Raw genomic sequence first — 13,096 nt, 5'->3', positions numbered from 1 at the left:
AGTAAATGATGCTAAATAATGGCAATTATTTTTATCCTTATTTTAAGGAGGAACAAAATGAGGTTCAACAAGATTACGTAACTTGTCCAAAAGAGTGGTGCTGAAATGGGTGTGCCTACCTTCTCTGATTCCTATTAGTTAAGAAACCTGATTTAATACTAAACATAGGCTTCCTATAAAATTAAAAAAAACAAACAACCCAACTCATGAATTAACAAAAAGTCCACAGAAAAACAGATAATTGCCTACTTTTACTAGTAAAGCAGTGCACTCCTAAAATTAAGAATAACGGTCATTCTCTCTGCATGAGAGACCAGAGAAATGGTGGAAACATGAGTCCCTTATTGTCACCAGGGAACTACATGACCAGAATGGGTGGCAAAATTTTCCCCCTTAACTCAGTGGAACAAGCAATACCTTTTTTTTTTTTTTTTTTTTTTTTTTTAGATTTTATTTATTTATTTGACAGAGAGATCACAAGTAGGCAGAGAGGCTGGCAGAGAAAGAGGGGGAAGCAGGCCCCTGCTGAGCAGAGGGCCTGACAGGGGGCTCAATCCCAGGACCCTGAGATCATGACCTGAGCTGAAGGCAGAGGCTTTAACCCACTGAGCCACCTAGGCGCCCCAACAAGCAATACTTCTCAAGAATTATTCTTCCTCCTTTGATTTAAAGTCAAGACAAAAGGAAAGTATCCAGCTGTTTTGAAGGTCATTATAATTATATAAATAACTACCTCCTTGGGCATATAAGCAATTTTATTCATGGGTACTTTACTACTGTCTGAAAACAAATAAAATATGGTTGGTCTCAAATACTATTTTTTTAAAAAAGGAAATTCCTTAGGACCCCAAATCTGAAATCAAAACTGCTTCTGGTGGGGTACTTGGGTGGCTCAGTGGGTTAAGCATCTACCCTTGGCTCAGGTCATGATCTCAGGGTCCTGGAATCAAGTCCAACTTGGGCTCTCTGCTCAGCGGGGAGCCTGCTTCCCCATCCCTCTGTCTGCCTCTCTGCGTACTTGTGATCTCTCTCTCTCTGTCAAATAAATAAATGAAACCTGGAAAAACAAACAAACAAAAATTTAAAAACTCCTTGTAACTTTCCCTCTTGGATCAAGAGTAGATTGGAGTCTATAAGCAAATGTTGACTTCAGAGGACCCTACCCATGGCCTACCTGGTTAACAAGTGAGAACTTAGTATTTTCACTAAACCTCATAAAATGTGTAACAATTCAAACTCTGAAGGCTTTAAATTCTATCTAATCCAATCAATTCAAAGTTAATACATCAAAAGTACCTAAGAGACACCTGATACAGTATGAAGTAAATTCTAATAATGTTAGTATCACAGTCCTTTAATGCTATTATTCTCTTCAAAATGTAATGAAAAAGTTGATAGTTTTCAAGTAAATGCTTCCCTCCCAAACTACAGCTCTCGCAGTATATATGGTAGCTAAAAGACAAATAAAACTAACATAAGTTTTAAAAAGCTTCCTTGACACTTTCTTCCCTGTCAAATTTAAATATAGAATTCAAAAAAAGCTCTAAAAAATGAAGTTATAGAAAGAAAAGAAATATTACACAGCAAATACTTAAATCAAGAATCCATAAACAAATTTAAGTACTACACAGTAAATGTAATAAAAAGAAAAGGAAGTCTCTCTTTACTGCAGCCTCCTGTTAGCAGTAAAACAGGAACACTTATCTCAGAAACAGAAAATTTAAACCCTTCAGTTAGCATAGTATTTTAAATATGGGTTAATGTTGCAGGGACTTTTTAAAACGTAAAAATCCAAAACCAATTTTCAACAGCTGTAACAAAAACTAAAATTGTGTTGTTAGAGGCAAATTAACTTTGGAAACAAACAAGACCCCCCCCCCCCAACCTTTTAGTTAAAATGTCTCCAGATTTTTGATGTCCTTCCTTCCTAGGTTACATTCAATAGCTTCTGCATTCCTTTGCTGAATATATTTCAATAACAAAGAACACCCCCAACCCCCACCCAAAACACCACAAACTAATCTCACCACCAAAATCCAAAGAAAAATTCCACACAGAAACTATGTCCTAATAGGTCAAAGCAACCTATCTTTAAGGGGGAAAAAATCAATTGTTTCCAATTTTAAATACTGCTTTGATGATTATATAATTTTTAAAGACATAATACTGCAGGGTTGGAGAACAACTAAAACAACTTACAGGATTTGTGAAGAAATGGAAAAATGAGTTCTAGTTTGCACAGTATCAATCCAGCAAAATCTTGGGATTGTGTTCAATCTTTAATTACAGACTGAGAGATTCCAATGGACCCTCTTCAACATGTATTTCCCCACTGCTGCATCCACTTGGACATGAATCTCGCCGCAATCACTAGGTGCCTTGACCTCCAGCCAACCATGACTTTGCACTCACCTTAGCTCTTCCTCCGGTAACCCATTTAGTCTCACACTATCGGGACGATCTCGTCTTCTCCGGTAGAGACCTGAGTGTGACAGCTCTTTAAGCTGTAATGCAGTCATATTTCTCTCTACACATCAGTTAACTGACAATCTGAAGCACTTATACTGAGCAGCCGTGGCTGCCAGGGTCCAGAGAGAGCGAGTCTCTTGCCGGGACCTCAGCACACCTGACCAGAGTTGGAAACCTCCAGGCAAGCCCGGCTAAGCACAGCTTCCTGTTTCTCTGTTGGTACACACCCTCCTCAGAAAGGCCTGGCCCGCCTTATCTCTGGGCCTTGCACCTTGGGGAGGAGGGGGAGAGGGAGAGTCAGTTGCTCACATGTTTAATAACAAGCAAAGTTTAATTGTTATGACTAATCACACCAATTCCTTTATAAGTCTTTCCAGCATCATTCTGAATTAAAATTGGGCTAAAAAGCTCCAGTAAGGTAATGACTAAAGAAGGGTCCTGCCCTATTTTATTTGCCAGGAAATCCATTAATACTGCACAAGCAGCTGTCAGTTTAAAGAAGTGCCTGGTCATCATGAGCTCTTTGGGATACTTTCCTTATAAAGAAAAAAAAGAAAAAAAAAAGGGCAGAATTGTGAGGGAAGCAGTGCAATTCCTCTCTCCCTACTCTACTTTAAATCCTCTTTATAAAGGAAGGAAGTGTCTTTGCTTTTCTCCTAAATTATTATTCAAAAATTCCTAACTGAAAGTGGTTTCTTCTATCAATCTCCACTCAATGATTTTCTAAATGTAACTACCTATTCTAAAAATTCCCTATCAAATGTGCATATTTGATCCTAGATGGTAAAGTTAGAAAGGAGTCTTATTTTGGTGCGTATGGGGTGTAGGCTGATTGTCTCTGCAAGAGGAGTCTGCAGATAATGGAGTACAAATAACTGTAAAGCAAATCCTTTATTGTTACTGTTACAAACGATGTGTACAGCAACACACAAGATTCTAGCCTCCACTTCTGATTCAATCCCACTCAATACACATCACCATCTCACAGACGCAGGTTAGATCCTTGGCAAGTTCTTAGCTAATAATCTGACTTCATTTTTCTAATAATTTCTCTTTGAGTAATCTGTATTAACCTCTTTCCTTTCTAGAATCCCCTCAATAAGAGCACAGAGAGATTTCTCTGAAACTTCTTTTTGCACCAAGGGTTTTAGAATTAACATATTCCATGAGAGTGTCTATATTATAAATACACAGATTAAGGTAGCCACAAAGAAAGGGGAGCCTATATCTTACTCCTTCACTCAAGACATGCAGGTGCTAGCTTCCCTCAGGGCTACAATTCCATCATCATGGAAAACAGCTTCTTACTGGTTCCATCTCCTCAGTGAAAAACAGCTTCTTACCGCTGCCATCAAAATATGACATATGTTTTTGAAGATGCAAGAAGTTACGGATTTTGTTATAAGAATAGATTTTCTTCTTATTTTATTTAGTTGACAGAGACACAGCAAGAGAGGGAATATAAGCAGGGGCAGTGGGAGACGGAGAAGCAGGCTCCCTGAAGAGCAGGGAGCCCTTTGCAGGGCTGGATCCCAGGATGCTGGGATCACGACTTGAGGCCCCCAGCAACCCCTGTTATAACACTAGACTTAAATAGTCACGAAACACATAAAAAAATCAAGTGACAAATGTATCTGTTTCTCTTTCTAGAAGGAAACAAACATATAAAAGGGGTAATACTGCGGGCCTCTGGGGAACTTGGTGACAGGAGCAGAAGAAAACTTTTCTGTTACAAAGTTCTGCTCTGAACTTTGAATATTCTGCCTATTCAAAGATGAATTAAAAAATTTAGAAATTTATATGTCTTTTGTACAAAGCCCTAGTATCCTACTGAGACTTAAAATACAGAAAAACTTAAAGTTTACAGTAACAGAAACATATATAATTAGAATTTCTAAAGTGTCTAATTCTCACATTTTTCTCAAGATAGGTGTGAAAAACAAATGAAGAGAAATAACCACCAATGTTCAGTTTCTTTTTTACTCAAGGCATCTGGACAGAATAGATGCCTGCTGAATAAAACAAATTAATTTGAATTTACTATAAACACAGAGACCTCAACATTATTTTTTTTTCCTGTTTCAAGTATTTATTTAAATTTCAGTTAACATACAGTGTAGTATTAGTTTCAAGAAACCTCAACATTAGATAATATTTGTTTCTACAAAAGATATAAGTAAGAGCTTGATTTTTAAAAGAGCTTTAAAAAAAGTAATGCAGCATGCTGACAAGGAAAAAGTGCTTGGCAACTACTAAAGGTTAACGAGACAGGAAACATCTCTCTGTGTAGGACGAATCCTGTATTTGATGAGTCTAAGGTTAAAAGGATATGACTAGAAAAAAAAGAAAAAAAGTTCCAAGCTATATAACAAACAAACTGAAACAATTCTTGCCCTCTGACTTTTAAAATGGCCGTAATGACAAATGGGAATTTCAGTAAATCAATGCTTATGGTCTAAGGAAATCGTCACAACTGAGTAAAACTAAATTCGGGGGCTTAGGGCAAAGTGCTTCTCATAGTATCTTTTCACTGAGAGGCTTCCTCTATCCCTAGCACTCCTTCTGATGTGCTCTGATTTTACTGAGCTGTAAGATGAACCAGGTGGAAGATACACTGGCAAGGCTGGGCACGTGCAGAATTTCTAAAAGGGAAATTCACAAATGCCACAAAACACACAACTGACTGACCACTTCATGAAGCAGCCAGATTACCAAGTCCTCTCCTCTCCTCACAACAGTGTTCCTGAACTTCAGCACCAAGGGAGGGAGAGCACACCCCTGGAGCACGCAACAAGGCAGTAACTGCCAAAGGTGGTCTCATATATATTTATTTTTTTAACTTTCATGCTTTTCCAGAGAAACAGAGCTATCAATGGTGCCTTCTGCTGACAGTACAGAGGGAGACCTATGCAGGTGCACTTTGTTGTGGTCTCTAATCAGGGAAACATTTCATTTTAGCCCTCTAAACATCTCTGAAGGCCAGTCTAGCCTCCCATTCATTGAAGAATTCTCTACTCTCATTCTGCACATGGCCTCACTCCTACACAGTATCCTTTGCCTGAGGTTCTGGCTCTCCTTAGAGGCTTTCAGGGCTGAGGTGCTCACTACTACCCAGAACTCCTGGGGCTTTCCCTAACCCCCATGCCCAATGGTTGTTAAGGAACAACAGCTCACAAAAGTTATTAAGGTGTGTATCTTCTATCCCATTTCCACTATAGTGCAGCTGGTCTATGAACCTAATTACAACTTTTTGTTCACTTCTTCCAAACTGTTGGGTTCTCTTTGAACCTGCAGTTTGACATAATTAGATACCTGGCAATTATAATTAGATACCTGTTCCAGCTTAACCTCATCAGAATAGCTGATAATTTCTCTTTTAAGTTTAAGACCTTGGTGGAATGACTAATTACAAAGTTCTTTGGAGTATCAAACAGGTCCTATTTTGCCAGGCTCATATCTAACCCAGTTGTCTTTCGCCTTTCAGAGGGCCGGGGACATTTTATGAATCTGATGAAAGTAAATAACTCCCAGAAAATGCATGTAAGCATAAAGTTTAATAATCATTTCAGGGAATTAATGGTTTCTTCAGAAGCTAACAGATGGACTTTACCTTGGATCTTCCAATGTGCACTGCTCTCCCCTCTTCTCTAAAAACCTGTAACGCTTCAGAGTGCTATAGGTTTGGTTCTCATTTGTTCATTAATATGTATTTACTCAGTGCTGTACAGTGGGCCAGATAGTTTCAGAAGAGTTCCTTTGTTTCCCCTTCACTTCTCCTCATCAATTTTTCTGCCCCTGAGCTTACCCTCTTCCAATCTATCCTCCAAATTTCAAAGTGCTCTTTTAAAATAAACTGATCATGTATTGATGCTGCTAAAAAACTCTTCAGTGGCTCACTGCCATGAGTCACCAACAGAACCCTGCTGAGCCTGCACCCTCCCCACACTAGCACTTAACTCTAGGTAGTTCCCACGATAGACTTCACTTCATCTCCCCTCCTGCCTGGCCTTTCCACACACAGCTTCATAGGACTAAAAGATGGACCAGGTCCTAACCATCCCACCGGGACTCTTCTCTTACAAGAGGCATTTCTAGACCCTAAGTACCCACAGTTCCCTTTCTGTTGCTCCCAGAATACCTTCCCCCCACAGCTGTGCTTGCTTCCTTCTGTCATCATAATCATATTGCCTTGTGAGAGGTTGTTTCTCTACCTACCTATCCCCTTAGAATAACAGGTCTGCAAGGGCAGCAACATATCTAATTTACAACCATGTCTACAAGGCCACATACATACACGGTAGACATTAGTTAAGTAAGTTCCTTGGTTTAGTGGTTCAACCAACTGACTTTGAGAACCTGATCACTTTACAACACTACTTGTGAGATTCAAGCTCCACATTTCTGAAACGTTTTTTTGTTTTTTTGCATTTAACACTCAATATTACCTAAATGAGATTTTTAAAAAACCAACAACAACAAACCATTTTATTTATTTATTGGAGAGAGAGAGAGATTGAGAGTGCATGAGCAGTGTGGACAGGCAGAGGGAGAGGGAGAAGCTGGCTCCCAGCTGAGCAGGGAGCCCGAAACAAGGACCCCAGGATCACGACCTGAGCTGAAGGCAGGTGCTCAAACAACTGAGCCACCCAGTCATCCCCTAAATGAGACTGTTAAAAGGCACATCTATCCCATGTTTTTGCAAAAATTTACTTTGTTGGTGAGACTGTAGAAACTCAGAAGTTTTTCATATTTGTAGAGTTGAATAGTACCTCCCACTATATAAATACTTTGTTTGGGATAAAAATTTTAAAAAATTAGCCTAGATTTTTACATATACCTGACACAGTCCAGTTTTTTTTAAGTTGAAGTATAATTAGTTTTGAGTGTACAATATAATGACTCCACAATTCTATACATGACTCAGTGTTCATGATAAGTGTACGCTTATGACATAGTCCAGTTTTTAGTGAACTTGGTCCAAGTATTCCTTCAGGCATGAGAGGGCAAAGAAATCTAGTTAAACATCAAACCTCTAGGGGTGCCTGGGTGGCTCAGTGGGTTAAAGCCTGTCTTTGGCTCAGGTCATGTCCTCAGGGTCTGGGGATCGAGTTCTGCATAGGGTTTTCTGCTCAGTGGGGAGCCTGCTTCCCCCTCTCTCCGCCTGCCTCTCTGCCTACTTGTGTTCTGTCAAATAAATAAATAAAATCTTAAAAAAAAAAATCAAACCTCTAAAATTGATCATTAGTGTTACTGAACTGTCAATCTTCCTCCAACAAAGAAATAAGACCATGGCAAACTGGCTTCTGTGGCAGAGTTAGAGTTAGTTGGGCCTCATTAGCAGTACCTTTTGTACTAGCTACTAAGAGAGCCTGTAAAGTGGTTAAACAGCTGTACATTTCCAGGCCATTTACTTCCTTGTGTGACATACTATAGAAGAAGAATTTTATATTTTGCAATAACTTTGAACTTAATGGAAACGAATCCTTTTTCAGTTTTAGTTTTAATTTTATCTTATGAATAGTCATTTACAGGGGAAAGCAAACTTTCTCAAGTCAAGCAAGAATATCCTCCTTTCTCAATATGTCTAACACCTTCCTCTCCCAAACAGTTGCTTATCAGCCATATTATCTCCCTAAATGAGACCTTCCAAGAGTGTTCTGGGCTATCAACAGGAAGGACGGACCCAGGGTTGAAAACAAATCTGAGGCAGAAGAGTTCAAACTCTTATATGCCAAGTTCAGATTAATCAGAGCAAAGAATATGAGAAGGCAGAATCAACTTTTACAAAAAAACCATCCCAGAATCTGAAAAAAAAAAAAAAAAAATCACCCCAAAACACGATCCCATTCATAAGTAGGTGATACTGCAACTGTCTACAAGTCCCTCTGAATTTTTTCTTTAATCAGCTTTTCTGTAACTCACTCAAGATGAACACACCAAGTGGACAGGCTAACCTAACACGAGAAGCTCGTGGGAAGCTCACTGAATCATTCTGAGTCAGAGACAGATTGAAGTTTCTCTCACAACTAGCAGCCTGAGGTCATCTGTAGTACTTTGTTAGACAATTAAAGAATGTTTTCAGTGCAGTGACACAGTGTGTCTGCAGCATCTCCACAGCTGTGGAGGCCGAAGACAAGGTAGAATTCCTTTAGGAGTTCCCTGGACATCATAAGATGATCCTGGGTATACTACATCAACAGGGGGAGCAGGACCAGTTTACCACACCATTATGATGGTCAATGGACACGATTTTAAGGCCCATCAGTCTGTTTGTGCTGCTTGGGTAATTTTTTGATTCAACTGTTCAACTGGATGCAGCAAAAAAAGGAGGCAATTAAGAGTCATCTGGGGGCGCCTATATGGCTCCGCCGGTTAAGCAACTGCCTTTGGCTCAGGTCATGATCCCGAAGTCCAAGGACTGAGTCCCAGGATGGAGTCCCAGGATTAAGTCCCGCACAGAGCTCCCTGTTCAGCAGGGAGTCTGCTTCTTCCTCTGACCCTTCTCACTCGCATGCTCTCTCTCAAATAAATAAATTAAATCTGTAAAAAAATCGTTTTTAGATGCTGCTGTCAAAATATGGCAAGTTTTCCTAGCAGATTTCAAAGGAATTTGGAATAAAATTTCAAGTAACCTATCCCAACCACATTTTTAAAGGACTAAGTACAGGGGAAGCTGGTATAAGAATACAAGAAGGAAACCAGAAGACATTCCACATTTGGTAGCTTGCTTGCTTTGGTTGGCAAATAAGTACAGGAAGTCATTTAACTATCAAAGCCCTCAATTTTTCCATTTAGAGACAGAATCAACCAAATAGATATCAGTGATCTTTTCCCTAAATTAACATGACTTGATTTTAAGAGAGGACCGTGCCAATCTTGATGAAGCTCTGGCAACACACTTTACCCCTAAATCACTGTGTTAGTGAGAAATCCCATTCCTGAGTAAATCAGGAACACAAGACCAGGGTTTATACATCAGCTCTTCAACAAACATTGCCTGGAGCCTAACACATGCCAGGTCCTCAGAGTGTAGAGGCAGGAACAGAGAAGAAAGATACTAAGCATCTCTTAACTTTTCTTGATTGTTGCTCTCCTCTTCACTTTCTCTTTGGGTCAAAAGAGCTGCTCCAAAGATAAGATCTAACAAGGATATAAATACCACATGTTTTAAAAAGAAATTCTACTGGTAATATTTCAATAAAAGAGAGCTTTCCTGATTATCCAGATTTTCACATAATTCAACTTACATGTATTTTGATATAAGATTTTATAACATTGCTATTTTTTTCCTACTCTTTCTACCTGTCTACCTCATAGGGCATTGATATCTGTGGAGCATATCTCTAAACTAAACCCTCATTTGGAAAAACACAATAGGTGAAGCAATTGTGTGTAAGAGGACGAAAGAAACAGTCATTTCCACATTCTAAGGCAGGCAAAGTCACAAGCCAGCAACTGTGGTCTTCTGAAGATCCGGAAGAACAAACATGGTTCTGCTCCCTGCCCTGGAATTTCAGAGGTGTGTCTTAAAAACTAAACCACAATACCTGCCCTATAGGACTCATTACTACAGGTAGTCAAAAGCAAAACTATTTTCACCAAGTTCTCAAAATATTTCCAGGTTCTGTATGAGGCCTCACCTTAAAAGCAACAATATAAAAAAAAAAAATTTTGTTACCTCATTTCTAATGTCAGCATCATCCCTTCACTTACTGTTATTTTTCTCTCCCTAACTCAGAAAACAGGATTTTTAAGAAAGCTCTAAAGATATAATTATTTTAATAAGGACAATATTTCCTGTATAGTTTTATATTCTAGAGTGATTGGTGGCAATTATTTGGCACAAAAAGGTATTCATGATATAGTGCTGTGTGAAACAAAGGTTACAGGACACTGTACACTGTTTCCATTTTATATGAAAAGATCATATATGTATACACCATGTATGTGTGCACATCCACACATCCACAAATACATCTGGAAGAGTATACACCAAAATATCTCTGGTGGGTAGGATTTAAGAAGATTCAAAATTATTTTTTCTTATGGATTATCTGTTATTTTCTAAGTTTTTCAAAATAGACAAATATAGTTCTGTAATAAGGAATCAAAATTTAAAATGCTTAAAATAAGAAAACAAAAAATTAAATGAAGAATACTATTCCATATTCCAAGGGATTTGTAATCAAATCAGGAAGAAATGATACCTCATCAATGTCAGTATATGTAATCAAATACTGATGCATCCCCTAAAGCAGGCTGGATTTGAGTGGGCACTGTACAGGAAAGGATCTGGGGAGAGGGAAGTGGAGGGCACTCCAGGTGGAGGAAACATCCTCCCATGTGACTGACAGATATGTCAAAGGGACAATGAGATTGGCAGAGCAGTGGACCTTCTATGGCAGGACCACAGTTTTCAAGATGGTATGAGGAAAATGGAAAGTCGTGCAGAGGGTCTCCTTGCCCAAGTATGAGGGGCCAGATGAGGTTCTCATGAGAAAGGGAAGGGGGACAGACAACATTACATAGGCCTGATAGGGTACAGAAGAGTGTGCTGTGACCTCCCCATGCCAGTCATTACATTCATACGTGTTCAGCGAGCACCTAACATGTGGCAAGTTCTGCTCTAAGCACTAGGGACCCAGTGTCCTTGAGGAGCTGGCAGTCTACCGGTGGTACTAGTACTAACCATGTAATCACACAAATATATTTAAAAACACGTCAAATGATAGAACAGGCTGCCATGAGAATGCCTACAACAAGGAGCAGAGAAGGGATGGCAAGGAAAGTTTCCTGAAACAGAAACATTAGATCTGATACCCCAAAAGCCCAAAAGATGAGAAGTCACTAAAGGCTAAAGGGTGCAAGGAGCATTTGTGGAAGCAGGGCCAGTTGGTACAAAGACCCAGGGGGCAGGAGGAAAGGAAATCCGACTGTGTGGCTAAAGGGAAGCACTGGCAGGTGAGATGAGAGACAGGCAGTGGCACGTTTCAAAGAGCCTCGCATTTTTTAACCTTAGAACGGGAAACCACTGTACTGTTAAACAAGAGACTGACACGATCAAATTTGTTCCACAAAGATTCTTCTCACAGTGGCATCTGGGGAGGGTGGATTTTAAGGGGCAAGTGGGTATGAGCATGGAGGCAGTCCAGGAAAAACAAATAACAGCCAGAGCTACAGTGGTATGAGAGGAATTTTGGAGATAATAGAGATGCAGGGGCTATAGACTAGCCGCAGGAGAGGCAGTAAGCACTGAAGCTGTTAACATTTCCCCACATTCTGTTAGTGACGTAGCAACCACACCGACCTGGTGAAATACAGCATAAGCTGTACTTCATGTTCCTTCAAACTTGTCCACTGGCAGGCATTTTAAACCTACTCTGAATCTAATAAAATAGTTTTTAAAGAGTGTTTACAAAAGAAAAAGCTGGGACACAAAAATGTTCACCTCCCTGACTACAAAGTTCAAAGTCTCCTGACTCTCTAATACAGTTGGTCACTATTAACAACAGCAGGGTTCTGAGTGCCTACCAAGCATACTACGCATGCCATCTAATTCAATTTTTTTCTCCATCCTATGAGGTGTGTATCATTATTTTTCCCATCTTGCAGGTGAAGTAACTAAGTGCTAAAACAGTTAAATGTCTTGACCAAACAGCATAAGCAGTAAGGGAGATAGTATGGATTCCAAGTCAGGTCTACCTGATTCAGATGTTCCTGTTTTAGCCATTGACTGCACTGTCTCTGGGACCCCAAACACTCCCCACACAGAAAAACAAAAGGTCTACTCTGAATTAGAACTGCCTCTCAACATTGACAAACCTAACCCAAGAAGCTTCTGGAACAATGACAGGCACAGAAACCCTGAGGACAAGTCCCAGACTGTAAACACAGAGGAGAGACCGCCAAGCTCACCACAGCAAGCCCACACTTTCTGTCCCTGAAAATGAAAAGTTGTCTAGTTATGCTCTAGATGAATATCGTGAATGTGCAGTCTAAGGGTTTGGAAGGAGACCTGTGGTATACCCCTGTACAAACCCCACTAATACACATTTTCCTCCTTGGCTAATTTTTTCCTACCAGTCTGGAAGCAAAGGCCAATGAAAGAAAGGAGTCAAATTGGTAATCTTCTATTTAACTGAATTCTGGGATTTTTTACAGTTCTGCAGTTCAAAGTTACCAATGCTGCCTTATTTTTCCTTGCAGAGTTTATGTGATGACTCAATGTTTCCAAGAGTTCTGGAAAAAAAGGGCAAAGATTGTAATGAAAACAGGTTTCCTCTATCAGAACAACTCTGCCGAAACCATGCACACTGTTACGCAGCAACACGGGAGGCTCTGGAAGCAACCGAGACAAAACAGAAATGTTAGGAGGGTGTGGGTGCAGGAAGAGGCACTGAGAATGTGACCAAACCCATTTCAATTCCTCTAAGAGCACTTTACACCACAAACAAATGTTACAGTTTAAGCCATATAAACAGCCACTTAATAAAGGAGGTGATTCTAAAACACAAACTAACCACTATGTGAGACTAATCGAGGGGAAAAAAAGTATGCAGTTTCATTCCCTGATCATGATCTTAAGAAATCCTTGTCAAGGTAAAAAAATTAACTCCTGAAACCCATA

General features: G+C 39.6%; 1 protein-coding gene across 6 annotated transcripts in view; it reads right to left on the bottom strand.

The window, feature by feature from the left end:
• LIMS1 (LIM zinc finger domain containing 1) overlaps positions 1 to 13,096 on the bottom strand; it is a 143,812-nt gene that overhangs the window by 56,615 nt on the left and 74,101 nt on the right. The window contains exon 1 of one of the 6 annotated variants that reach the window (XM_082744253.1): positions 2,413 to 2,676. The exons of 4 other annotated variants lie outside the window; for them this stretch is intronic. In XM_082744253.1, the coding sequence (XP_082600379.1) occupies positions 2,413 to 2,519 (107 nt within the window). In that variant the 5' untranslated portion in view covers positions 2,520 to 2,676. Of the gene's footprint in view, positions 1 to 2,412; positions 2,677 to 13,096 lie in introns of those variants that run through there. One more of the 6 variants, XM_082744258.1, reaches the window with a different exon arrangement.

The sequence above is a fragment of the Mustela nivalis genome (genome assembly GCF_964662115.1).
Source record: "Mustela nivalis genome assembly, chromosome: 8".
Taxonomy (NCBI): domain Eukaryota; kingdom Metazoa; phylum Chordata; class Mammalia; order Carnivora; family Mustelidae; genus Mustela; species Mustela nivalis.
The sequence above is the reverse complement of the archived record's forward strand: the minus strand, read 5'-3'. Positions and strand labels throughout refer to the sequence as shown.